This window comes from Phaenicophaeus curvirostris, chromosome 3 (genome assembly GCF_032191515.1).
Source record: "Phaenicophaeus curvirostris isolate KB17595 chromosome 3, BPBGC_Pcur_1.0, whole genome shotgun sequence".
Lineage (NCBI taxonomy): Eukaryota > Metazoa > Chordata > Aves > Cuculiformes > Cuculidae > Phaenicophaeus > Phaenicophaeus curvirostris.
Window position 1 is genome coordinate 36982254 of NC_091394.1, and position 27774 is coordinate 37010027.

Consider the following 27774-nt stretch of genomic DNA (forward strand, 5'->3'; position numbering starts at 1 on the left):
AGAGGTGAGAACACTGCTCCTGAGAGGTTCAGTGCTTGGCGGTCCCTTTTTTGGGTCAGAACTACAGAAATGTGGGACACGTGCAGCTGCTGCTCCCGCAGTGGCTATGGTGGATGGTGTTATAAAGCTGGAGCTTGTAGGATGCATTTTGGCTTTGGAGAGTAAATGCCTAGTGTCACAGCCTCAAAGCTCTGACAGACAGTTTCACAGTTTGGCTGCAGTGGGGCAAGTGGCATTCAGAAATAATCTGCCTAGTGGACTTTCTGTTGGCTACATGATGGCACTTGGGGGTTTTAGCCCAGGCCCCAGACAGCAATGTCAGCTGCTGAGAGACACCATGTTTTGAAAAGGGGGCTTGGGAGAATAAACTCTGGATGTTGTTCCTCCAGACAGACAAGGCTCAACCTTTGCTGCACTTGTAGAATCGTCTTGTTTTGTTTGGTTGGAAAAGACCTCTGAGATCATCAAGTCCAACCATACCTCTCCCCTACTAAACTATATCCCTGAGCACCTCATCTACCCACCTTTTAAACACCTCCCGGAACGGTGACTCAACCACCTCCCTGAGCAGCCTCTGCCAGAGTCCAATAACCCTTTCAGAGAAGAAATTTTTCCTCATGTCCAATCTAAACTTCCCCTGATGCAGCTTGAAGCCATTCCCTCTCATCCTATCACCTGGGAGACCAGCATCCACCTACCTACCTTGTAGACAGCGGTAAGGTCCCCGCTCAGCCTTTTTCTCTAGGCTAAACAACCCCAGTTCCCTCAGCCACCTCTCATAAGGCTTGTTCTCCAGCCCCTTCACCAGCTAGTTACTACTGCTCCTCTGTCAGCTGATAAGCTGGTGGGATGTCCTTTTTATCAAGGAGTAGCCTGTAGTTACCCAGATACCGTACCAGGAGAAGCACGCTGGAAGGGAGGTATGAAATTAGCTCCACAGAAAATACTGGGATCTTTTGTTCATACTTGGAAAAAAGTGTCAAAAAGTACTGAAAAACCTCCATGCTCCCATCCTACATGCTGTTCCAAAGGGAAAACGAGGAGTAAAGCATGGAAGTGGGACAGAAATCTAGAGCTGTAAGTTAAGCAACTGTAAGCACAGCAAAAAGGTCAGAGCTCAATTAATGTTGTTACAGCTGTGGAGCGAGTCCCGTGACAGCAGAGCTGTTTGGTGTGTCCACTTACACCACAAATGGGGAAATGCCCACACACTGCTGCACGTGAACATTGTTCACCCCTCCCACCTCATTTTGGGTGTAAATGAAACCCTGCTGGACTCATTAACGTACTGGTACCTTCAGCAGTGGTGTTAGTTTTTGCTTGTACAATCTTAATCATAACTTGAACTGCTATTATATTCTTGGTTGTTGCTTTTAAAGGGACAAGTCTTACAATTTGTAGCAAGTATTCAAATCATGATCATAGAATCAGAATGGTTTCAGTTGGAAGGGACCTTAAAGATCATCCAGTTCCACCCCAGTCATGATGGGCAGGGACCCCTCCCACTGGACCAGGCTGCCCAAGGGCCCATCCAACCTGGCCTTGAATGTTTCCAGGGATGGGGCAGCCACAGCTTTACCCCATGGCAACCTGTGCCAGTGTCTCACCATGTTCATCCTGAAGAATTTCCTGCTAATGTCTAATCTAAATCTTCCCCCTTCCAATTCAAAGCCATTCCCTCTCATCCTATCACTCTACGCCCTTGTAGAATTCCCTCCCCAGCTTTCTTGTAGTCCCTCCAGGTACTGGAAAGCTGCTATAAGGTCTCCCCAGAGCCTTCTCTTCTCCAGGCTGAACAACCCCAACTCTCTCAGCCTGTCCTCAGAGTAGAGATGCTCCAGCCCTCTGATCATCTTTATGGCCTCCTTTGGACCTGCTCCATATCCTTATGTTGGGGATTCCAGAACTGGACACAATACTCCAAGTGAGGTCTCACAAGAGTGGAGCAGAGCGGGAGAATCACCTTCTTTTGATGCAGCCCAGTATACGGTTGGCTTTCTGGGCTGCCAACACATACTGCTGGCTCATGTTGAGCTTCTCACCAACCAGCATCCCCAAGTCCTTTTCCACAGGGCTACTCTCAATCACTTCGTCCTCCATCCCGTTAACCCTGATAGGGGTCCCTAGGGGCAAGGCAGGAGTTTGTAATGGGTATATATTCAAACTGCTGGGGCTTCCTGGGTTATGTGTTCTGCAGAAATAAAAGAGTGAAGTTTGTAATAAGCATGTACTCAGATTGCTGTAATATAAACCTCCACAGTCTTGCCCACAGGGATGAGGGGGTGACAGTTGTGATGAGTAGATATTCAGGCTGTATTAATGTTAACCCCAATACTCCAGTCCCTAGGGGCAAGAGGTAGAGTTTGGAAGAGATAACATGTTCCCAGGCTGTGCTGATGAGTCCTGTCATCTGGTTCCCAAGGGAGAGTGAGTGGGATTTTAGTAAGTGTAGGCACAGGTCATTTAATGATGAACCACCAGTCTGGTCCAGGGGTTCGGTCTGTGATAGGTACACAACCACACTGCGACGTTAACCCATTAACACGTGCTCAGGATGGAGGAGTGACATTTTACTAAGTGTACTGTTACAGCATTAATCCCTCCAGCCCAAAGGGAGGAAGAGCAGAGTTTATAGCTGAGGTACATCAAGATTGTGATGATGTTGAAAGGGTCCGTAATGGATTAACACCCAAAGAGTTCTCTGATACGTGCCTTGCCAAGGTGAGGAGTGCCATACGGGCCGTAAATCGCTGGGCTTGCTGCGTTCTTGTGCGAGCGCCAAATTAGTTCATGTATGAGCACTGAATAAATTAATGCATGAGTGCCCAATAAATTTCTGCATGAATGTCCAATTAATTTTTGCATAAGCATCCAATTAGTTCATGCATGCATGCTCAAATAATTTATGCCTAAGCACCCTGTTAGTGCACGCACGAGCACCTGATTTGTTAACGCACAGGCACCTAGTTAATTAACATAAGAGCTCAACTGTTTCACACATGGGTGCTGTGTTGGGCAAATATGGTAGAGTCTGGGTAGGAAGAGGGAACAGTGTGACCTGTGTGGGAGAGGGCCATGACCTGCTTCATGCCAGTCACAGAGATGGTTCCACCTGGCTCTGAGACTAGTACAAGCCACCAAAACTTCAGCCAGTGACGGGAGCACGACACCTCTGCTGAAGTGTATTTAAGGAACAGCAGCAGCTGCTGGGAGAGGAGACATACCTGGACACAACTGAGGAGATACGCAGCTGGAGAGGGACTCTTGGAAGGAAGTGCTTTATGCCAAAGGTGCTTCCTCCCAAAGGGAGAAGTGACCTATGCCAGAACAGGGACAGCCAAAAAGGGACTGTGGCCTATGGACAACCCACAATTGAGCTGCACAGTAAGAATGAGGAGTAGCAGAAAGAAACCATCACACACATGACTACAGTGTCCTGTGCCACCACTTTCCTCACTGAAGGAGCTGGGACAGACTGAGTGTGACCTGTGATGGAAGTAAGGGAAGTTGAGGCACGGCCGGTTGAAGAGAGGCGTCAGCTTAGGCGGAGTCTGGAAAAGCAGGAGGAAAGGTCCTTACTCACATGTTTGTTTAACTACCCAACAGAGACCAGAAGTTTGTGTTAGTGGGCAATAAATGAAACTAAGTAAGAAAACTTCCGAGCTGAGATTGTTTTGCCAGCAACAAAAGCCTGCGCACAGGTCATGCACGGATTACACGGGGTGTCCCAAAAGCTGGCACACTTGGCAGAGAGCTGCATAAGCAAGTCAGCAGGAATGGCTAAGGGATTTGCAGCTCTGACATCACTCCCAGAGTTATGACCCGAAACTAACCCTTTTACAGAAAAGAAAGGTGAAGACGGAGCAACTGGGCCTCCCAACAGGTGGGAAAGGTGTGCTCAGATGCTCTCAGCAGAGACTCAGGGGAGGGTTAGATTGGATATTAAGAGAAGGTTCTTCACCCAGAGGGTGGTGGAGCCCTGGAACAGGCTCACCAGGGAGGCAGTCATGGCGCCAAGCCTGACAATATTCAAGGAGCATTTGGACAATGCCCTCAGCCCATGGTGTGAATGTTGGGGTTGTCCTGTGCAGGGACAGGAGTTGGACTCGATGATTCTTGTGGGTCACTTCCAACTCAGGACATTCTATCATTCTATGATTCTATGACAATAAGTGGCAGCCAGCTACTAGTGCTATTCTGTCTCTGTGGCCCAAATTCTACCTTACAGTTAGAATAAAGAGCCAAAATCCAGCTTAGGAGCAGCTGTGAATTGCTGAGTGACCACAGGACTGCAGCGTTCACACAAAACCCGTGAAATCTCAAAAGGGTTAACAAAAGCAAATTGGCTCTAACTGAACAATACTGTGTGTGGTCTCTGTTCCTGCTTGCCTATTTCTTTTCTCCCCTAAAAGAAACTTAATAATCGCCTTTCAGAAATTCCCAGCTCGGATCCATGTTCCTCATGGAAGGAGGTAAAAATATAAAAATAAACCTATATATAAATGACATAAAAGTAATGAAAGCAGGCACACAGATTTCATACAAAATTAAATGGGATCAACTTGACATATTCATTACAAAACCAATCACTCCTATGACTTTATTCCCTGCTACAGCCATTTCACTTTACCTGTCAGTTTTAATTTAACTGTTTGCTGGAGGCTCAGGTTCTCCAGCCAAAACGTGTAATTTTGAGAAGATGAAGTTACACGACAAGTAGCCTGATCCTGCAGGGGGATGAGCACGATGAGCTTCCCACTGCTTGAGTAAAACACTGTGAGTGCTCAGGCTCTTTTAAAGACAAAACAGCTTATTGGGGCCACTGATACAGACTTACAGCTGGGCTTTTTAAAACGTGTATAAAGAACCCCACCAACTTGACCAGTTTGGGGTACCCAGTTTTTAAAATGCTGACTTAGAACGCTTTTGGTTCAAGTTTGCCATAAGCCAAACTAGTAAAAGTGACTAAACTTCCTGCAGCTTTTCCTGGAAGAGTAACTCAAAGCACAGTCTTGCTCTGCTTCCAATTGTTCCTTCAAGACCCAGAACATTTCAGTGCTGGGTAACTCACAGCTGCTCTTTTTAAACCACAGTGATGCTCATGCTGGGATAGGCTGAGCAAGACCAAGACTAAAGCTATCTAGACTGAAAAAAACACAGCGCGTTTCTGTACATCCTTTACTTCTACAAGACAGGGAGGTTATTCTCCCTCTGTACTCAGCACTGGTGAGACCGCTCCTCGAACACTGCATTCACTTCTGGGTCCCTCACCACAAGAAGGATGTTGAGGCTCTGGAGCGAGTCCAGAGAAGAGCAACAAAGCTGGTGAAGGGGCTGGAGAACTGGCCTTATGAAGAGCGTCTGAGAGAGCTGGGGTTGTTTAGCCTGGAGAAGAGGAGGCTGAGGGGAGACCTCATTGCTCTCTACAACTACCTGAAAGGAGGTTGTAGAGAGGAGGGTGCTGGCCTCTTCTCCCAAGTGACAGGGGACAGGACAAGAGGGAATGGCCTCAAGCTCCGCCAGGGGAGATTTAGGCTGGACATTAGGAAAAAAATTTTCACAGAAAGGGTCACTGGACACTGGAACAGGCTGCCCAGGGAGGTGGTTGAGTCACCATCCATGGAGGTGTTTAAGGCACAGGTGGACGAGGTGCCGAGGGGCATGGTTTAGTATTTGATAGGAATGGTTGGACTCGATGATCCGGTGGGTCTCTTCCAACCTGGTTATTCTATTCTATTCTCATTTTTAAAGGGGATCAGTGTCAAGTAATTCTGTTGCCAAATAGCATGCACACCTAACTAGGAGGAGCAAAACTTAGCAGCTGCCTTAGTCCTTTGGCCCACTAGTATAGCAAGCTTTCTCAAACATCTCCTGCAACTGTGACAAGCCCTGTGGTGGCCAGGACCTAAATGACTATGCTGCATAGACTCACTAGGTTGAAAAAGACCTTCGAGATCACAGAATCACAGAATAACCAGGCCCTTTGCAGAGCCTCCCGACCCTCCAGCAGATCGACACTTCCACCCAGCTTAGTGTCGTCCGCAAACTTGCTAAGGGTGAGATCATCAAGTCCAACTGTAAAAATCCATGCAGCACATTTGGGCTGCTCTGTGATCTCTCAGGGAGTTGCCATTAACTACATCGGGCCTTTCCCACAGCCGACACAAGCACAGGGTAGCAAGGGAGAGAAAGTTACCGTGGTTCAGATAAAAGGTTGCCAGCACCTCTGTCTAACTGTCAGCTGTCACTTTTGAATAACGAGACAATTACTAGTGCTGTCCCCTCACACCATTTGTTCAGCAGCTTTGATGACAAGCAGATTTGCAGGGGAACTAAAAAAAGCTCCAAAACTGTACGCTGCCTCTGGGAACTAGGATAGGAAACCAGAATGAATCAAAGCTCAGAGGTAAGCAGCATATTTTTCTGCTGCATAATTTCAGCTTGTCTCAGATGCAGGTGGATTCTTGTCCAGCTCTTTCTTCTGCAAAACAGCAGTTGTGCTCGAAAGCAAAAGCACATTGAACCCACACTGCCAGAAGAGTCTTGCAGGCCAGCCAGGGGGAAAGCCAGTCACAGACTGGATACTCTAAGCAATCTGCAAGCTGAGGTCAGGGTAGCCAGATAACCTGCAGATGCCGGAGCTTTTAACTGGTACAAATGCAGCCCCATATGAGACTGAAAAACCCCAAAATCTATTGCACATTGCTCACTAGCTTCTGATCTCAGCCCCAGAAAGAGGCACAGGGGCTCAGGTAAAGTAGGAAGGGTACACCCCACTCAAGAAAGACATATATGTCCTCCTCAGGTAGAAGGTAAAGCTATCCCTGTCCTCTTCTCATCTCCCAATGCAGAAAAATTCTGGCTTTACAAATCTGCCAGGATATGTATGTTCTCCTCAAACTACAGCATTCACTGCATAGTTTTCCTTGCTAAGAAATACCTTTTTTTTTCCCTGAAAAAAAAAAATGCCCTTGGAACTTGCTGAAACTTATCACAAGCTTTTTTACATCTGGAAAACTCTTTATTGTTATCTCTCATCCCTATGTTCTTCTCTTCAGAAGACATCTTCAGAAAGCAGTACTGAACCAGGCTGTGTCCAGTAGGTGTCCACAACCTCTCCATTTCCCCATTTTCACATAGGCTTCTCATTTAACGAGCCTGGGTTTTCTGTTGTTTCCAGGTCCCTCATGCACAATGTCTACCACTAGCCTTCCTTAGACTCCATTTTTATTGCAATCTAGGAGCTAATAATAATTTAGTATCTTCATCAATGACACAGACAGCGGGATCGAGTGCAGTCTCAGCAAGTGTGCTGACGATACCAAGCTGAGTGATGCAGTTGATGTGCCTAAGGGATAAGATGCAATCCAGAGGGATCTGGACAAGCTCAAGAAGTGGGCCCATGTGAACACCATAAGGTTCAACAAGTCCAAGGGCAAGGTACTGCGTACCACGGGTTGGGGCAATCCGTTGTATCAGTACAGATTGGGGGACGAAGGGATTGAGAGCAGCCCTGTGGAGAGGGACATAGGGGTGTTTGTGGATGAAAAGCCAGACATGAGCGAATAATGTGTGCTCACAGGCCAGAAAGCCAACCATATCCTGGGCTGCATCAGAATAAGCGTGACCAGCAGGCTGAGGGAGGTGATTCTGCCCCTCTGCTGTACTCTCCTGAGACCTCACCTGACTACTGTGTCCAGCTCTAGAGCCCTCAGAACAGGAAAGATGTGGACCTATTGGAGTGGGTCCAGAGGGAGGCCACAAAAAATCATCAGAGGGATGGAACACCTCTCCTACAAAGAAAGGCTAAGAGAGTTTGGGCTGTTCAGCCTGGAGAAGAGAAGGCTCTGGGGAGACCTTATCGTGGCCTTTCAGTCCTTAAAGGGGGCTTAAAAGAAAGATGGGAACAGAGTTTTTAGCAGGATTTGTTGTGATAGGACAAGGGGCAATGGTTTTAAACTAGAAGAAGGTAGATTCAGACTAGATAGAAGGAAGAGAGTTTTTACATTGGGAGTGGTGAAACACTGGAACAGGTTGCCCAGAGAGGTGGCAGATGTCTCATCCCTGGAAACATTCAAGGTCAGGTTGGATGGAGCACAGAGCAACCTGATCTAGTTGAAGATGTCCTTGCTCATTGCAGAGATGTTGGACTAGATGAGCTTTAGAAGTCCCTTCCAACCCAAACCATTCTATGATCTTCTCATTTAGGCCAAAGGAGACAGGTGTAAATGCTCTGAAGCAGGCTGTGTCTTACCACTTTGTAAAGTGCTAGGTGAATTAGCACACATTTTCATGGTGCATTTTAACTCTTCAGAAGTGGCAGACAAAAGCCATCACAAGAGCCAATGCTGGGGTGGAGGACAGGAGGTGGGATCAAAGATGCTTTCTGTCTAGCATGATGTCTGGGATTGTCATGGTCCCATCAGCATGTCTGTGTCCAAGTGGGAATTCCGTTGTTTAGTGGATCCCATTCTGCTCAACATTGTGCACTGTCACCTTCACAGTTCTGCAACCCTTACCCGTGGCAGCAGCTGGACACATTGGGAAAAACCCACATGCTGGACTAGTTGTAGCAGACAAGGCAAACAAAACCCATGAATCCTGAATGTCTGAAACAGTAGCTAAAGTCACTGGCTCTGAGACTCTCACAAACAGCAGTTTACCAGATTGGACCGGAGTCTTAAGCTACTGCAGCAGAGAAGAAACAAAAGGAACCCCTGAACTATATACTAGAAGACAGGAAACATGCTTTAATGAAGTATGCATGAACCATTTTGTCTAAGGGCAGTGACTATACCTGCCACTCATAAGAGAGAAGACATGGAGGTTTTCTGGAGGCATCTGCTATTTCAAAAAGTCAAAATTCTAAGCACTTTCTGGAGTAAAATAGCAATGGACAAGAGATTCCTTTGCAGAGCCTGTCTTCCGTTCCTCTCCTTAAGATTATAGCTCAAAATCTAAGCTCCTGCATGTTGCCTGATGTATGATGTAGGGCTACTCTGATGCTCTGCTACCCAAAAAGGGGTGGGGCATCCATGCAGCAGGATTCTGCTGCCTAAGAAGTCTGCCCAGGAAATGCAGGAGGGAGTCCTGGGGGTTCCACTGAGAGTGCTTACAGCTTCGACTCAACTCCACGCTGCTGAGCTTTGCCGATTCACCAGGCATCCACTTCTTGCAAACAGAAGGGAGCATGTGGGCTAGTCGAGAATCCATACACCAACAGAACAAGCAACCAGGACAAGCAGAAGGCCAGACGCTGCAGCCTGGTATGCCATGTCGCAGCACTTAATTTGTCCATATCTGGAGAGACCCGTAAGTCGTAAAAGTGCCTTATGACTTCCCAGATGATGCAGCTAGAGCTGCAGTGACAGCACACTGCACTGGCTGCAGTCAAGTGAACATGGTTGCTCTCAGCTAGACACCCCTAGCTCTTTCTCCCTGTCTCCTCCTTGATGTCATCCCTCCCTCAGATCTGTTGCCAAAGTGTTGCTAGCAGCTTCCTAAATGGGAACAGAGGCATGGGCTTGTTTCCAACAAATGCCTTTTGCACAAGTCCACTCCAGAAGTTACTGGATGGATGGCTCATTGCAATCATTCCTGTGTAGAATTCATACCTGTATTCAGCAACCCCTCCAGCATGCTTCTTCATGGCTGTGTCAGAGCTCATTCCATAGAACAGTTTCACCTTCTTGCCATTCTTTTCCATAATCTCTCCAGCACACTGGTCATGGCCTGCAAACATTCCTCCAAGCATGACAAAATCAGCACCGGCTCCTGTGATCAGCAAAGCAACATGTAAGAAAGCATGGAAGGGAGAAAAGGGTGAAAGACAAAGCAAGAACACAGTAGCCTCTAGAAACAATGGCCCTAAATAGTTTGGTACAGAGAGTCCCCTCCTGTAATGCACGCAGCCAACTTGGAAGCAACGCTTTAGTGAAGAAGTGACACACACTGAATTGTATCTCTCACGTATTTTAAATTGAAAGAATCCTTTTCTATTGTGATGACAAAGATAAAGGTTATTCTACTCTCCCCCCCACCTTTTAGTTTCAAATTCAGTTTTAACCCTTCACTTCATAACAGTATCTGAGCACAGTTTCTTATTTACTGCTACGGTGACTGCAGTACTCCAAAACCCTAATCACAGGGCTGGGACCTCTTGAGCTCAATGCTGTAGAGAGGAGAGGACAGCTTCTACTTCAAGACCTTTCTAGGCTACAAGCTGTGAGTGGCAACATATTCTGAAGGAAGGCATATCCATGAATGTAACGTACTCCTCTCAACACTGACATAAAAGAACCAGTTGTTTTTTAATGCAATGACGGATTTTTCAAGTCCATCAGCCCTGTGTGCTCTATGTAGGTCTGGGTGATCCCTTGCCAAAGAGATCCTAGTTGGTTCCTGTTGTTTAAAAACTCTAGGCCAAGGACCATCGCCCCTGAGTTTTGTGGTTCTCAACAGGCACCGCAAAGGAGGTCTAACCCATAGCTACAACTCCTAAATACATTCCAGATACTGAATAACAACACTGAATACTCAATCATTCTTGTTCAGTCTGTCCATCTTCCCTGGCTCTGCAAATCATGAAATCAGTTCCACTGGGAGTAAGATCAGGAAGTAGGTTTTTGGAATCACTCCTGATTTTTCTACTGTGATTTCCAGCATTTCCAGCTGGGCTGGAACTATTCCACCAGCAGCTCCTCCTGTGATATTTTGGCATATCTACTCTTGCTTGGAAAAGTTTGGCTTCGACTCTTTTTATGAGTCTGTGGTGACCCATCCCTGAAACAAAGCACTTTCCTGTTCAGACTCTCTGTTTCTTCAATGTGGATGTGTCAGAACAGGCCTCCCCTCTGCCCAGCTTCTCCCCAGAACTGGCAAAATAACAGGGTTATAAACCTCACTTCATAGAAAGCAGATGAGCCTGGACTAACCCCACCACGTTATGAACATGTCTGTACTCTGAGGAGATCCCAGGCTAGGTGAGTCTGGCATTAGGAATTTGATCTGGTCTCTGTCGCTATCCAAATAACAGGATTGGACCCTGACATCTGAAGAGTAAGCGCAATCATTATCAAATCTGCCTAGCTTCTGCCATCTGTTTAAAAGCTCTGTAGACAAACATGAATTTGGGAATATTTTGATCCATGACAACTGTGGAGTGTGCACTGATTTATAAATGCCAGTTCCCTCCCTCCACGCGTGTGCCAAAAAGCAGACCTAGCACCAATGCCTGGGAGCAGAGCATCCGGCTGCTCCACTGATCTCGCCTCCCTTTGTCTGGTTGTTGCTTGAAAAGAATAGTATGTCCGTGGCAAAGGGATACTAAAAGTGAGGCTTGTGTAAAACTGCTGAGCACATCACAAGCAATATTTCTAGATAGGCACTCATCCAGGTGCCCTATCATGCCAGCTACCAGGCAGATTTTTTTCCTAAACTCTCTTGTTTCAGATGGCAGAGTTTTAAAGCCTCAGTTGGGCTCACGTCTGATACTACTATTAACCTGCAAACCAAAGGGAGCACTTATCTTTTAAGGTGTTTTCAATTACTGATGGGGAGCTCCCATTGACACCTGGCACAATCTTGTTCCACCTTTGCAAAAAAGTAAGTACCCTAGGAAATCTGGTTCGTGTCTGCTTCATGGGTGGAAGAAAACAACATGAGGAAGGAGGGATGGATTTGTGGTCAAGGTTTCAAAGAGGGCATCTAAACAAGTCAAAGGTTTGCCTGGACTCTGCCTTGTCAATAGTATCCTCTGACCTCCAATTCTAGATCTGTCTCTGGCTGTGGGTCTCACAGCCTCCAAATTATGAATGCAAACCAGTCACATGAAATCTACACTTCAGAATCACAGATACTTAAGTGTTTATTCCTTTTCTTTTTTACTGCGTATTTTAGGAGGAAAGCAAGTATGTTTGAATTAAAGGATTGAAACTCATCCAACGTGAGTAACTTTTGCAAACTACAACATAATTCATCAAGCTCTTCCAGAAAAGAGGAGCTATGTTACAGCAGATGCAGCACGTCTAAACAGTGGAATGACACATGCTTACTGCCCTGCAGCGCCAGGAATGACAAGCCCACATTAAATATACTTTTCCAATGCTCTCCAGAACTTTCCAGCCTGCTTCAGTGTTGCAACATGTTTGAACATTTCAAGTCTGTTCCACTACTTTTGTACCAGTTAACGTCCAAATACGGGGCTGTACTTTTTAGCGTGGCCTTTCTTTACTTCTGCATGGTTTTTTGTAACACCCAGCTGCAGTCTTTCATTTTCAAGTACAGATAGACAGTGTGCCATTATTTTACGCTGTGGGGACTGGGGACATCTGGCAACAACACCCTACATAATACAGGATGTGATAGGTATGTTGCACGCAAGTATCCCAGCAGCTCACCCAGAGTTTGCTACACTCGTCCTGTTTCTACATAATGCCACTTCAATACACTCACTTCTCCCCTGAGGCCTACGCTGCATCTGGGTTGATCTTGCTCATTCACGTTTCACAGAGCCTTCTCTTTCAAGCCATTACAGAATATGCATGCTGATGCCAGCCCAATCTTGCAGCACTTGCACAGTTCTGCTGGATCTGGATGGAGTCCCTCAGATGTCTTTTGCATGCCCAATAATACAAATTACTGATAACCAGATTGGCTCTGCACAAATTCAGCTGGAGTCAGCCTGGATTTGTAGCCTGGGCAGTGCTCCAGGCAGACGCAGCATAAGTTTGCCTGGACCACAGATGGCCCTGGAATCAACATTCACCTGTGCTCCAGCTGAGACAGGGAGCCTTTGCAACAGTTCGGGTCATACACACACAACTATTGGAAACAGGAAAACAAGCCAGTATAATCTGTCAGGTATATTTTGGAACCAGTATATGTGTCCCCAGTTGACTTTTCCATGTGATCTTTCCTTCCTTTTCCTTTCCTGCTTCTGTATCTCTTCTCACCACTGCTGTAAGGAACAGCAGTATTGTGTTAAAGATGCTGGCATAGGATTAAAAAGGCACATTCTGTTCCTGGCTGTGTCACAAAAATATATGTGACCTCAGGCAACTGAACTTTGTATTTCTGTGTTTCGACTTCTCTTCTTTAGAAAAGGAGGCAGTAGTGCCTCCCTGGGGCATTCTGAGAAATGTGTTTATGTTATCAGCCTTTCCAAGGGCGCAGTTATGTGAACCATGTGAGAGCCCACACGAAGTTCTTTCATGTTTTCTTCCATTCCTGCATTGGAATACCTCTTCTTCCTGATCAACCTACATCTTTTACCACTGTCACCTCCAGTACCCAGACGGCAGCGACATCTCCACTTTATCAAATGCCTATGAGGCTCCTACCCAGCAGATTCAGTATTCCAGCAGCATCCCCCCCCGCCCAAAGTAGCTGTCACTCCTGGCTTTTTCGTCCCACACCTTCAGCACTTCTCTGTTCCTTGCCTCTTTAAATAGGCTTCTACTTTGTTTCCCCTCTATGAAAACACCCAGTTTGCCTCTGACTCCTGACATCAGTCAATGGTGTCAACTTCCACTTGTAAGCTTCTCAGCATCTTCTTCGTGGTGCTTCACGGCTCTTCACTTGCACTCAATCCACTCTATCCTCCTGTTTCCATGTGCCTGCCTCCTCCAGTCACATCTTTAGCCATTTGTCACTGCTAGTCTTCACATCTGGGACTCCCTCACACTTTTTACGATTCAAACAGCTGCTTTGTCACTGCTTTACAATGGACATCTCAACATCATGAAGCACATGCAAGAGAACCGGGTGATCAGGCCCAGTCAACATGGGTTCACAAAAGGCAGGTCTTGCCAGACTAAGCTGATCGCCTTCTATGACAAAGTGACTCGGCTGCTGGACGAGGGAAAGGCTGTGGATGTGGTCTTCCTGGACTTCAGTAAAGCCTTTGACACAGTTTCTCACAGCATTCTGCTCGAGAAACTGTCAGCCTCTGGCCTGGACAGGCGCACACTCTCCTGGGTGGAAAACTGGTTGGATGGCCGGGCCCAGAGAGTGGTGGTAAACGGTGTGAAATCCAGCTGGAGGCCAGTCACAAGTGGGGTTCCCCAGGGCTCAGTGCTGGGTCCAGCCCTGTTCAATGTCTTTATCAATGACCTGGGTGAAGGCATTGAGTGCACCCTTAGCAAGTTTGCGGACGACACTAAGCTGGGTGGAAGTGTCGATCTGCTGGAGGGTCGGGAGGCTCTGCAAAGGGATCTGAACAGGCTGGACTGCTGGGCAGAGTCCAATGGCATGAGGTTTAACAAGGTCAAATGCCGGGTCCTGCACTTGGGGCACAACAACCCCATGCAGTGCTACAGACTAGGAGAAGTCTGTCTAGAAAGCTGCCTGGAGGAGAAGGACCTGGGGGTGTTGGTTGACAGCCGACTGAATATGAGCCAGCAGTGTGCCCAGGTGGCCAAGAAGGCCAATGGCATCTTGGCTTGTATCAGAAACGGCGTGACCAGCAGGTCCAGGGAGGTTATTCTCCCTCTGTACTCGGAACTGGTGAGACCACTCCTTGAATCCTGTGTTCACTTCTGGGCTCCTCACCACAAGAAGGATGTTGAGGCTCTGGAGCGAGTCCAGAGAAGAGCAACAAAGCTGGTGAAGGGGCTGGAGAACAGGCCTTATGAGGAGCGGCTGAGAGAGCTGGGGTTGTTTATCCTGGAGAAGAGGAGGCTGAGGGGAGACCTCATAGCTCTCTACAACTACATGAAAGGAGGTTGTAGAGAGGCGGGTGCTGGCCTCTTCTCCCAAGTGATAGAGGACAGGACAAGAGGGAATGGCCTCAAACTGGACCAGGGGAGGTTCAGGCTGGACATCAGGAAAAAATTTTTTACGGAAAGGGTCACTGGGCGCTGGAACAGGCTGGGGACAGGGAATGGCCTCAAGCTCCGCCAGGGGAGATTTAGGCTGGACATTAGGAAAAAATTCTTCACAGAAAGGGTCATTGGGCATTGGAACAGGCTACCCAGGGAGGTGGTTGAGTCACCTTCCCTGGAGGTGTTTAAGGCACGGGTGGACGAGGTGCTGAGGGGCATGGTTTAGTGTTTGATAGGAATGGTTGGACTCGATGATCCGGTGGGTCTCTTCCAACCTGGTTATTCTATGATTCTATGATTCTATGATCCCTTTCACGAACATTTCACAATGATCCACCAAATAAAGACTTTAACCAAAAGCCCTCTCTGGGTCTCTTGTCTGTGCTTTGTCCAGGTCTCCATCCCCAGATGAAATTGTACATCCCCGTGTTTTATCGTTGGGTCTCTGCTATCCAACATATTTATATAACTACTCTCCTTTAAGAAACTCCGAGCAAGCAGAGAGGTCTGTGATAGACAATTCAGTATCAGTACCAAGGCTTTGGCTTGTAAATGCTGGACATGGAAGCTACCTTCTACACAGCTCACATAGCCAATCACCTCAACAGCACTCAGTAAACACCAATAGTAATAACACTATCTAGAAGATGATTTTGTGATCCACCTTTGCCAAATGTACACCTGGTTCCAGCTAGTCAGATGCCCACAGTGCGTCTACTTCAATTATAAATAAGCAGATAAGGTGAGTTTATTGCCTCAGGATGATCTATATCAGTTCAAGTCCCGCACCTGTGACACACAGGTCAGACTGACCTGCCTGGCCTACTGTCAGAGTAGAACTACTGCCTGTATAATATCAGCTTTCTGATGCTTCTATGTCCCAGGGACAACCCACAGTAGCCTTCAAACATGTCCCACTGTGAATCCCAGCACCTCCTGACAATCAGCAAGGCTGGTTTCCGTCCTTTCACAGGTTTGCAACCAAGTTTCTGTTCAGTTAGCCCAGAGAGATTGCAAGGAGCTTTTTGACTTGCTATACACATCGCAAAGGGAAACATCTTAAGCACTCTGAAGTTTCTTCCTGTTGTTCTAACTTCTGGAAACGTTCTTGTTTGAAGAAAGACTTTTTACATGGACCAGCTCTCAGTGTAGGCAGCTGGGAATGCAGCGAAGTCACAACCTCAGTTCACAAGCTCCCACTGACAACACCACCAGCAAAAACTGGGCAACCTGTGAAGCCAGAGAAGATCAGGCAGAACAAAGGCTTGGCTGCAGGCAGCATGATGTCAGAGTGGGCTGGGCTGAGGAGAGGTTTTTTTAATACAGGCTTGTTGTCAGAGGGTGGATGCCACTGTTCCACTATGACAGAATCACCCAACCAGGAGCACCTATTCCCTACGTCACATCACCCACTGGGTAAACACAAGGTGATGTGAAATCCTGTGACTGAACTGATTCCTTGCTGGTAGCAACTACTCCATGGCTGTGCTTAAAATTCTCTAATTAAGTCTTCGTTGTCATCTGACCTGTCTAAAAACAGGAGCTATCTGCAAACTTGAAAGACATATTTTGGTTTCAACCTTTCCAGGAGGCCCAGAGTTTTTCTTGGCAGGTCTGTAATCTGAGTTTAGTCCTGCCCTTGCTTCCCATGCTTGCAAAGCTTCTTGCCAAGCAGATATGCTGTATCATAATGTGCTCTCTTGTACCATTCTACCCTAAAACCCCAATGAGAGACTGTGCTCCCACTGTATTCCGGGTATTACTCCACTGTGACATCTCCAAAGGGTCTGTCATTCCAGGGGGTGGAGGAATGTCTTTAAATGTCCTGTCACCCCAGGATGCATTTAGCGCCTGGTTCACACACAAGGTTATGGATAAGCATAGTCCTGACCTTGACCACTTACCCCCCACTGTAACTTTCCAGCCCAACAGAAAATACTCAACAGATGAAATATTCTATTAGCAAGAGCCGCTACAATTCGCTGAAGCTACTGGCATGAAAGTAATATCTGTTAACTATTAACTTAGATGTTTTAGACATCTGCTCAGCTCTACAGAATACAGTATAAATAAAATCCCATCTTTTCAAGCAGACAGCTGAACCCAAGAACTCCAGGGATCTGGCCTGCCTTTTAGTTTTGCTTTTCTGTCCAACACACATTCCACTATGTCTTCAACCATTTAAGGCCCAGGTCAGCCAGATCTGGCAATGTTACAGGCATCTTTGAACACTACTCAGATGCAACTCTTACCAGTTTTCTTCGTATAACTATCTCAGCAGCTGCACCCCACACCCACCTAGTGGGTAGTTTCTAAATAGGCCTTTGACCACTGTATGTCTTGCACTGCAGAACTTGGACTGTCTGGTCCAAGAAGCGCATTCATGTCTGGCGTATCAGTTTCAGTGAAGTCACCCACAGGGATGAATGTAACCTATTACTGATTACATTACATTCAGGGTCAAATTGAGTCAAGCATCACTGCTGATGGTGCTGGCCATACACAAGGTATAAGGGGTGAACTTCACACTGTTCTTACCAAACGCTTTGGCGACATCTCCTGGGCAGCTGCATCCTCCATCCTGCATAAAGAAAAGACGACAGTAAGAAGCAGTGAGCTCACTCATACCTAGCACACTGGCACTCTGTGACCTGCAGTAGAATGGTCCCTGCTCAGGAGCAGCGCGTCAAGAGCTGACTGTGCACCACTGGTATACAACACCCTGGCCGAGTTCTTTAGGGGACCCATATTACCGTTTTGATTGCTTTCCTTCTTTAGGCTCATTTACTCTAAAGTGTAGTCTACTGATAATACCACTGCAACGCAAATTGCAGGTGCAACTTCCTCAGGCCCAGAAACCGTGAGAAAAAATGTAAACCTTCTCTAATGATCTGAAGCATTCCTTGCCATTTCAATGAAAGACTGTTTGATGCAGAGGCATCACAAACCCCTATCTCAAACCACCTAAGACATTTAAAATAACTTTCTCAGCAATTTACAATACATTAAAAGGTCACAGTGGGAGGGCTGAGGAAATACACCATCAGCTATGTTGGATTTTCATCTGATAATCTCTGAGCAAACTGGGTAATCTAATCTTAGTAAGTGAAAAATTAATATTTCATCATACTCCTCGCTGTTTGCTATGGGTTTGGTAAAGAAACAGAACTTCGTGATCTTTAGCATTTTAGACCTGTGCGTTTCAGTTTCAGTGCAGAGTAAAGAAGTGGCTGATGAGGAGGTTTCGGTTGGGGTTTCAGGGAGGGATTATGAACATGTGACAGGGCTGTAAAAAGAAAAAAAAAAGGAATAGCACATAGCAGAGTTCATCATGTGCTATGGTTCTTTAGGCTTTGTAAATGTCTGAGCATCAGATGAAAGATCCTTCTACTCTACGGAGTCACCATACCAACAGGGCTCCCCAATCCTTTCATGGCCAGGGTCCTGCTGACAGCTTTCCTGCCTTTGAAGCTACTCCCCAGCCTGTACGGTTACTTGGTTTTGTTTCACTTCCCTGTTGGCAGATAAGCATGCCTGGGTATGACCTGCTGCTGAGCACAACCAGACACCCCCACCATCACCCATTTTAGAGCTGGCTTTTGCTGACTGAGCTGGCAGTGGGGCTGAGTGTTACAACCTCTCTGTGTGCAGAAAAAGGATTCAGACACAAACTGAGCAGGTGGATCTGAAAGTGAGGCTTTTCAAAGGGTATCCCACTGCAAACAGTGCCTGGTAGAACTTTAAAGGTTTTTATTCTATTTGCTGATAACCTCTAGCACATTATGCCTTTTATTGAGCTAGACACGCATTGTCAGCTCTAGAAGGAAGTGCTGGGCTGACAGCTGAATTTCTCTCTCCTGTTAAGAGCTCTGCTTGTGCAATTCTTCTCCCCGACAAGTCTGTCAGAGCCTGGAGGAGGGCGTGAGCGTGTGTGCATGTGTCAGGAGAGGAAGAGCCGAGGTAGAAAGAGGGGTCTAATAATCTTCAAAGAGCAGTGTCAGGAATTTGTCTGACTCTCACTGTCTGGCTGAGACACGCTGGCTATGAACACTCTCTAGTAGATGGGCTTCAGTCTGGCTCAGCTGAGTAGCTCAGTGTCTGACTTACATAATTAACCCAGTAGTGGCAGTGATGGAGGCTTCATGCTTTCAGAAGTACCATGCGGATGGGGGCCTTACCGTGTAATCATTAATCACTAGCTTAAAAAAGTATTACTTTGAATGTCACCAAATTACAAAATGCTGAGCAGATTACCAGACTTGCCCAAAAGCTCATGAGTTACCATTAAAGATAAAAGGAACCAATGATGACGAGGCACAGGACTTCTTTATCTGTAGAGGTCTCCACTTGGGTCACATAAGCAGATAAATGTTATGATTCACATAAAGGAAAAGAAAAAGGGGACATACTAAGTGGTCATGTCAGAAGACACAACATAATAAAGCTATATGCATTAAACCACCTCAAAATGAAGTGCTGCATTTGGAAAATAAAACTGTGCTTCTGCTGCATTGCCTGGGAAGCTTCTTCCCCTTGCAGTTCAGCTTGTCCCAAAATAAGCCTGGCTCTCAACTCAAAACGACTTGCAGAACTGCTGGGTGTCAGTCACAGAACATGTTGCAGGCTCAGAATCTACCTCAGAGCCCTGGGAAAATATATCTGTACAAATCCCCCTGTGAATTCAGGAGAACAGGCATTATTCTGAAGTAAGCCTACTGGAAAGAGTGACCACAGGGATGCAGAGGGCATGACAACTGGATGCTAGGCTGACGGAGAGAGAACAGCAGTTTTCCAGTCAGAGTTATTTTAGCATGGCTGAAATAATGTTATTTTCCCCAGATGAACCTTTTTACAACAATAAAATTTAGCCTAAGGAAAAGAAATACAGTATGGAAAACCAGTATGAAGTGGTTGTGTATTTAGTACTATGTTATAGTAAGTTTTTAACTATGATTTGTATGTTTCAAGACACCTTTATTATAAATGTATAACCAGCCCTTCCTACAGTATCAGCAAACAGATAGCTATTTATTACACAGAAGATATATAAAGTATGTGGCATACACAGGAGTAGAAACAATACACATGGTGCTTTATTCTGAACTCCATATGCTGGGCATATTTCTGTGTGGAAAGTGTTCGGTGTGGAGGAAGGGATGGTACAGCAGCAGCTGGGTGAAGAACCCCTCGGTCATCCTATTCACTGAACGCTGGTGGCTCTTCACCCAGGCAGGGTGAAGGCGAAATAAGGATCTCTAGCAAATGAGAGGGCACACATGCAAGGCTGCTCTCCATTCCCCACATTGCTGGCTTCCTAGAATATGCAACTGCCTCTCTATCCAGCAGAGTATCTCTCTGACCCACAAGAAACAGAAACTTTATCCCAAGTAGGGCATTTCTGAAGGAGCTCTCCAGCTAAAGGAGCCCTCCACTGTAACTCACTGCTGCCCTTTCTCAAGGCCAATGGATTAGCAAGAATGAAATCTGAGACTACTGGCTCTCAGACAAATAGCACAGGACAGAAACAGTTCCCATCTCTTAGACAGGGCTTCTTCTCTTCTTTCAGTGAGTCAAGAAAGATTAATTTCTGAGGTGAGCTCTGGGTCTTAAAGACAATTTAGCATGAGGAAAGTAACTGGTGCAACTTCACCTCCCCCTCCTCTGCATAAGTGACTGTAAAGAGACACCAGGTATTCACTTGGATTATCGTGTTTGCCTAAAAATTGTCACCTTCTTTGTCAATTTATCAGCTCCAAAAATCATATGTGATTACTTCATTAACACGAGTGTTTAAAATCCCAGTTTGTGCTGCCACGCTAAGCAGAGCTACTGCAGAATGGGCTTCAAGCGTGCCATGTTCCTTGCAGTGCCTTTACTGTGCTCAGGATCATCACCTTCTCATTCATGAGTGGGACTTCTTTCCCTTTTTACATAAGCTGAGCCAACGTAACAAGAGGAACAACACAACGACGGTACCAGACAAGTCAGAAGTGGATGCAAGGAAGTGCCCTAAGGGATTAAACCATATCACACCATCAGCTATAACCTACATGAAGGTAAACAATCTACTTTGAATCTCTTCACATCCTTCCTGCAACTTCCATATCAATATAACAAAAAAAAAAAAAATGCTGGGCATGTTTTCATCTGCCCAACTGACAGTTATGTGGTGATGCTCTGCCTGTAGAGGTCTCCATTAGCTCAGGCAGGGTGTACCCCTTCCTGACTCTACCTAAGGACATGAGGGATGCCATGTATATTTAAAGAATCATTAAGGTTGGAGAAGACCTCTAAGATCATTAAGTCCAACACCACTACGCCTACTAAACCATGTCCTGATGCACCACATCTACATGGTTTTTGAACACCTCCAGGGATGGTGATGCACTCCACAACTTCCCTGGGCAGCCTGTGCCAACACTTTATCACTCAGTAAAGAGTGTTTTTTCCTAATATCCAGCGTAAACCTTCCCTGGCACAACCCGAGGCTGTTTCCTCTCATCCTATTACTTGTTACTTGGGAGAAGAGAACAGCAACCAGTTCACTAAAACCTCCTTTTAGGTAGTTGTAGAGAGCAATAAGGTCGCTCCTCAGCCTCCTCTTCTCCATGCTAAACAATTCCAGCTTCCTCAGCTGCTCCTCATTAAGATATTTTTTTTTTATTTCTTACTTGTTGCCACTAGACCTAATTACATACCTAGGATTGCTCCCATACAGTGTTTTTCCCTCAGGAGGATACTCCTCTTTTGTGATACTCTTGCCAGAGCTCTGGAAATGACCATGCAGTCCAGCCTTCTCTTTCCTTAATAAAGACACCATTATCTATCTGAATGCTGCATAATTCAGTCATAACATCTTCCCCCTTGCTTTAGTCTCCTTAGCTTGGGTGACGGAGTTGAGTTGCAGTGGTGTTAGACACCTCAGCTACAGCTTCATTCTCTTGGCCCAGATGTTGTTGCAGACAGGCATTAAATTGCACTCCCCCTATAATGGCTTGGGGGTTGACAGTGTGGGCTCACTAAAGCCAACGTGACCTAAGCAGGTCAGGAACTGATTCATCCCCAAAGCAGGAAAGCAGAAGGTATAGTACAGAACCATTTCATTTTTCAACAGTCACACAGTACACACTCCTTGTGTTTTCTTGTAAAAGCAGGCTAATAATGTTGTTCTGAGGATTTCTAGCAGAAAATGATTATTGCAAAACTAAGATGGGTCTCCAAGCACCACTGCTAGAATGACACCTATAGTTATCCATTCCTCATGGTAAAAAGTCATGTCTTTCATGCTCTATTGCACACATGTTCTGCTGTCTACTATAGACATAAATGTGTAATACCATCCAAGTCATAAAATCACAGACTGCTTTTTTTTCCTGCAAAACTCATACAAGGGAGCCAAGGAGAAAAAGAGACTGCATAGGCATTAACAATAGAAAGCAAGAGAGAGCTGACTAACAGATACTTGGTTTTCTGTTCCATTATACCCACAGCTCCAAGAAATACAGTCAAGCCCTTTGCCAATCCAGTCAGTTTGTTCTCCTCTCCCCTCCTTCAACAACACAACACATCCCTTTCCTCATATGGATAGTAGGCACAGCTGGGTCGAACGACTCGGAGCGTTCCAGCAGTTTCACTTGGCAGTAGATCTAAACTTCAGCATGTGGTCTCTCCTAGGGCTTCAGAAGGAGACTGCTGGCTGTGGAGGGTACTGGTGAGCACAGCACGTTGGTTAGCCCCTCTACCTTCCTGAGGGCCAGCTGCCTCACAGCCAGCCCGCAGAACCTGTGCAAGTCTGACACAGCCAAGGGCACACAGCCTGGCTGCACCTGCCCAAGCACACAGGACCTTTAGGTGCCGCCAGCTGCAGTCCAGCTCGGTTTGAGGCCGTGCTTACAGATTTAATTTTTCTATGTGAAATCAACCTGGTCTTGCCAGTAGAGTGGAAACTGCCATTAAAAGCCAGTACAGATACATGCCCTTTTTTCTCCACAGGCTCATTATTTCCCCAGAGCTTGGTGAGAACATACGTGGCTCACGTGCCAGCTGTGCTCAACAGAGCCGCTTCTGAAACACTCTTGACCCTGCACAGATTGCTCTGTGAGGATGTTATCTGAATCAATCCAGCTACTAGGGCACAGATGGGTTCATATAATTTTACCTCGTAGTCTCCTCTTCTGCCTACCTGTCCTTCAGTCCCACTCCCTGGGGAAAGCCATGTTTACATTTCAGTCATTTTTCAGAAACCTTTCATAGGAATAACTGTTTGCTTCAATGTGAAAGCACTATTAAGCTTCCTATTCTGTTTACATAAGAGCTTACTCCATTAAGAAGCAGCTTTCCAAAGGCATCATCACGAGTGAGGTCCCCAAGCCTTTTTAAGCATTGGAGAGAGTTGATTTCTTTACATTTAAACCTCACTGGCTACCCTAGGAGCTAGTGTAGGGGTCAACTGGACATGACAGAAGGATAGCCTTTAATATGCAGGGTACTGGACTGTTTGATTCTCCTATTCCACAACGATTTTCACAGTGGGAATTTAAGAGCAGATGATATTTACTTACAGAGATGATATGTCCTTTCAAGCCATGTGCTGAGTCTGCACACTCGATAACAGCACTTAGCTGTGGATAGCCCACCCCTGTCTTGATCCGAGTGGTACACACAGAACCTACAAAAGAGAATCAGAAAAAAAAAACCCATAGCCCGTTACATGAAAAGAAAAGATACTACTAATTTTCTTTTTCTTGCGGAAAAAAACACATTTTTATCCGTAGCATTTTTCCCCTCAGGAAGTCTCTGTTGCCAATGTTGGCTTCTCATGGATAAAAGGAATACATCGGAACTTGTGCTTTGAAATGCTATCACGACACTTCATGGGAGCTGTAATTGAGGTGACAAATATCCCCCCTTTCTTCTCCAAGGCCACAATTCCCGGTTTAAGTCTCATCAGTAATGCTTCCTAGTGAGGGAATCACTGCATCACGACTGAAATGCCTGAAGGGAAAGGGGACAAAAGGACCAGAGTCACAACGCCTGAGACTCAGCAGCAGGATTTAATACCTCAATATTTCTTCTAATAAATACCTCTCTTTTCTACATATGCTTTAAAAATAATTCTCAGGGAAAAACTGTGTTTTCTTTTTTTGGTAGCATTTTTCCACAGGGGAGAGAAACCCATCATCTTTTGCCTAACACTTCAAGCAGTTGATCACAACAGTTTGAAATATAAGAAAATCAACACATAGCATTTAATCACCAGGAAGTTGTATAGTGCAATATTACAGGAAAATATATCTGATTATTAAACTATATAATTTATATACGTACATCTATATGGGCATATATAAAAATAAAGGTATATACATATATATGAAAAACTCACTTCAATTACAGGTCAACATTGTAACATGGCTATAGATCTTTTGGAATACCTTCTTTATTTTTCTCCTCAAATTAAAAATCAAAATGTATTTTGCCAGTCCAAGTTTCATAATTTAGGATACAGACCATAAAGGTCTGCGGGATAACAAGAATTTCAAAACAGTGAAATCTGGATCCCTTCATTCAGCTGATATCCAAGTATATTCAAGCTACCAGTAAAGTAAAAGCTTCCAAAGATCTTTCAGAGAACAGACAAGGTGAAAACATTGAGAAGTACTTTCGCAAATGAGGAAGAAAAAAAAAATCAGTTTTAAAACACTCTCCATAGGATATGTACTTATATATGTAATGCTTTATAATAAACCATTGCTATTTTCCACAGGATGGACCATTATCTGGAAAAGAGCCTTGAGATCAGATCTTCTGTGAGGAAGATTTGTTACTTGTGGTATTGGGTGTTCAGTTTGTACAGATCCATTCAGGAAGATGCCCAGGGAGGGTCGTATTGCATTTACTCCTAACTGTCTCCACTGTTTGAAACTACAAACTATAATTATCCTTCTTTTGTATCTGAATTTGCCTGTGACAATTGCACCATGACATCTCAGTTGTTACTCTTCATATTTTGCAATATTTATTATTGTTTGCTGTTTTCCTGGGCACAGCTGCAAACTTTATTACACCATTTGCCCTGCTCAAATTATCCATGAACGGACCATAACTATTTGTCATTGCAGAGGAAATAATCTGCTTGCACCACACTGACTGATCACAGCTATACTGTCAATGGCGCTTGTGTTAGACAGTTTAATATTTAGTCCATGTACGGTGATCCCGGCTGCAGTCCAAGAAAATCTCAAGAGGACAGAGCACATGAAGAAACACACAACGAAGGGGAACTAAAAAGTTAAGACAACACAGCAGTATTTGTCAGACAACACTATTAGGGAAGGGAAGGTAGGAAAAACACTAAGTTTAGGGTTCTCCCATTTATCCATGGAAATGTTACAGTGATAGGTAACATAAGCACATTAATTTAAATTTTGGCTCCCAGGCAACAGTAACAGGCAAAGGCACTGCTATACAGACATCACAACGAATGCCATTTCACCTTTGAAGATATTAACAAGACGGGAAACCTCAGCTTAAGAGGATACAAAGCAAAGCTATTAAGGAACCTCCCTTTCCCTGATGGAAGTAGATTCCTGAACACAGTACCCTTTGAGCTTTAGCTGGGATGACTCAGCCTCCTTCCAACCGGCAAGAAGAAGTGCTCCTAAACACAACACACTATCAGTGACAATGTCAGCAACTCAGTGCTTCAATAATAGGCACCTTCGCTGCCAGAAGATGCAATGTGTAACAACACTATATGACACACTAGCATCCTGCCAATGTATTTCTTAAATATACTGTCTGTAAGGGCAATGTTACTTTACTGACCTGAGTGGATCTAGGCATCCTAACAGGCAAGCAAACAGTATTGTCCTCAAGTTGAGGTTTCATCTGGCCAACTCCTCCACCAACATTACCATAAGTCACTCTCATTTGACCGAATTTGACTTACCTGGTCCAATACCCACTTTAATAATATCTGCTCCGGAAAGAATAAGTTCTTCTACCATCTCTCCTGTCACCACATTGCCTGCCTAGACAGAAGGAACAATATCACATATACGGGAGGTTTCAAGACTACTGCAGTAAAGACTAATGACGATAACGTAGTTTTATCCAGAGCCTTCCAAGCTGAACTACACAGAGGCAGGAAGAATACCATTTACCATATAGGTCACTGTGGAGCAGGCCACAGAGATTAAACAAATCACACAGGCACATTCTCAAGTCAAACAAATTTCATGGCTGGTCCAGTAAACCCTGATCCTTAAGAACCCCCATCAGGATACCTGCTTTGTCTTTCATCCCCCTAATCCTCACCTAGAAGCTTTCAACCACCTCATCCATAACAGTAAGGGCTATACAGTCCAATTTCTCCCTTACATACAGTACAACTCCACCTCTCCTGCCCTGCCCACAAGAACAGCCTATAGGCTTCCATCCCACCTGCCTTTACAGGAAGACGTTCAAAACTTACTTAAAACCCCAACAAACCTCATTTTCCTTTAGGATTTAGAATTTTGAGTACTGAAAGAGTAAGGAAGGTATTACTTTTGTTATTTTGTATGTTGGTGCCAAAACTGGTATGTATACATTTAGACTGTAAATAAGGGCACCTATACCATATACACTCATTTGTGGTGATGCCACAGGTGAAAGAAAGGGGGTTTGTTCCCTCTGCATGAACTTTGCAGAGATGTAGAGAGCATGCTGTTTGCAGTGACATCTTCTCTGAAAGAAGTCCTGAATTGTTTTGTGTTCTGTACCATCTCTTTTCCTTGCACTTTTCCTCCTTTCCATCCTCGATACCTCTTCCTGAAGTTGATGGCAGCCCTCTCAGCCTTGGTCTTCCTCTTTTGTCTTACCCCAGGGCATTGTGCCTGCTGCATTTCAGAGTGGTGGCACTGTGCCATGAGGGTGACAGGACCCCCACCTGCACAGCCCTGCCCACCTGCCACCTCTCTAACAAAGAATAGAATCACAGAATAGTTTGGGCTGGAAGAGACCTTAAAGATCATCTAGTTCCAACCATCCTGTGATGAGCAGGGACATCCCACTAGATCAGGCTGCTCAAGGCTCCATCCAACCTGGCCTTGAATACTTCCAGGGATGGGGCAGCCACAACTTCCCTGGGCAACCTTCAGAGGAAGGCCTTGGAGGTGCTGGCCCCAAGGCAGTCCCTGTGCTCAGGGAGGCAAGGAAACTTGTCCCTGCCACCCTTGGTGGCTGTGCACCAGGCACAGCAGCTGAGCATCCCTGATGCATCCTCTGCCACTCAGGTCCTGAAGACAAATCTCGTGCCCTTACTCTTTTGCGAGGCTATGGCAGAAACCAACCCAGTGAGCACCTGTTAGCCATCCCCTCTCTGTGCCAAAGCTAACGGCTATGAGTCCATGTAGCTAGGAAGACCAGGGACTTGATCTGGTTGGCCACAAACCCTCTTCTGCAGGCTCACAGGGGGTGCTTTGAGCAGATGCAGCCAGGAGGAAAGCCAAAGGGTAACTAGAGTCATAGGTCGAGATGGATGGTGCCAACAGACTGCCATGGACATAACACATTTGAAAAACAAATGAGTGTAGGTTACACTGCTGTGATGGAAAAGCTGGTCATTTTCAGACCTAGAACATTTGAATCTGTCCCCGAAGCACAGTGAGGCAAACAATTCTTTCGAACTGTAAAAACAGCCATTGCGGCTGTCGCCATCACACCCTCTTTTACCTCTGAAACCAAGCTGCAAAGCTCCTCTATTTAACACATCACTTAGCCATCTTTATACAGAATACAAAACACACTAAACCATAGGGTTAAACTTCCACAGCTCATTTGTGAGGAGACAAGAGGAGGTTTATTACAAAATAAACCTGCATGAAACACTAGTGCAGTTGCACACATCAGCTGCTTTGTGCCTCTCCTGAGATGGGCTATTTGTGGAGACCTGAATTTAGGATCTAGAAAT

At 45.6% G+C, this 27774-nt stretch overlaps 1 protein-coding gene across 1 annotated transcript in view; it reads right to left on the minus strand.

Annotated features, from left to right (window-relative positions):
* GMPR (guanosine monophosphate reductase) overlaps positions 1 to 27774 on the minus strand; it is a 49592-nt gene that overhangs the window by 6693 nt on the left and 15125 nt on the right. Inside the window, exons 5-8 of the mRNA XM_069853691.1 lie at positions 25771 to 25852; positions 23384 to 23490; positions 17361 to 17403; positions 9615 to 9774 (exon numbers count right to left, since the gene is read on the minus strand). Coding sequence (XP_069709792.1) covers positions 9615 to 9774; positions 17361 to 17403; positions 23384 to 23490; positions 25771 to 25852 — 392 coding nt within the window. The remainder of the gene's footprint in view (positions 1 to 9614; positions 9775 to 17360; positions 17404 to 23383; positions 23491 to 25770; positions 25853 to 27774) is intronic.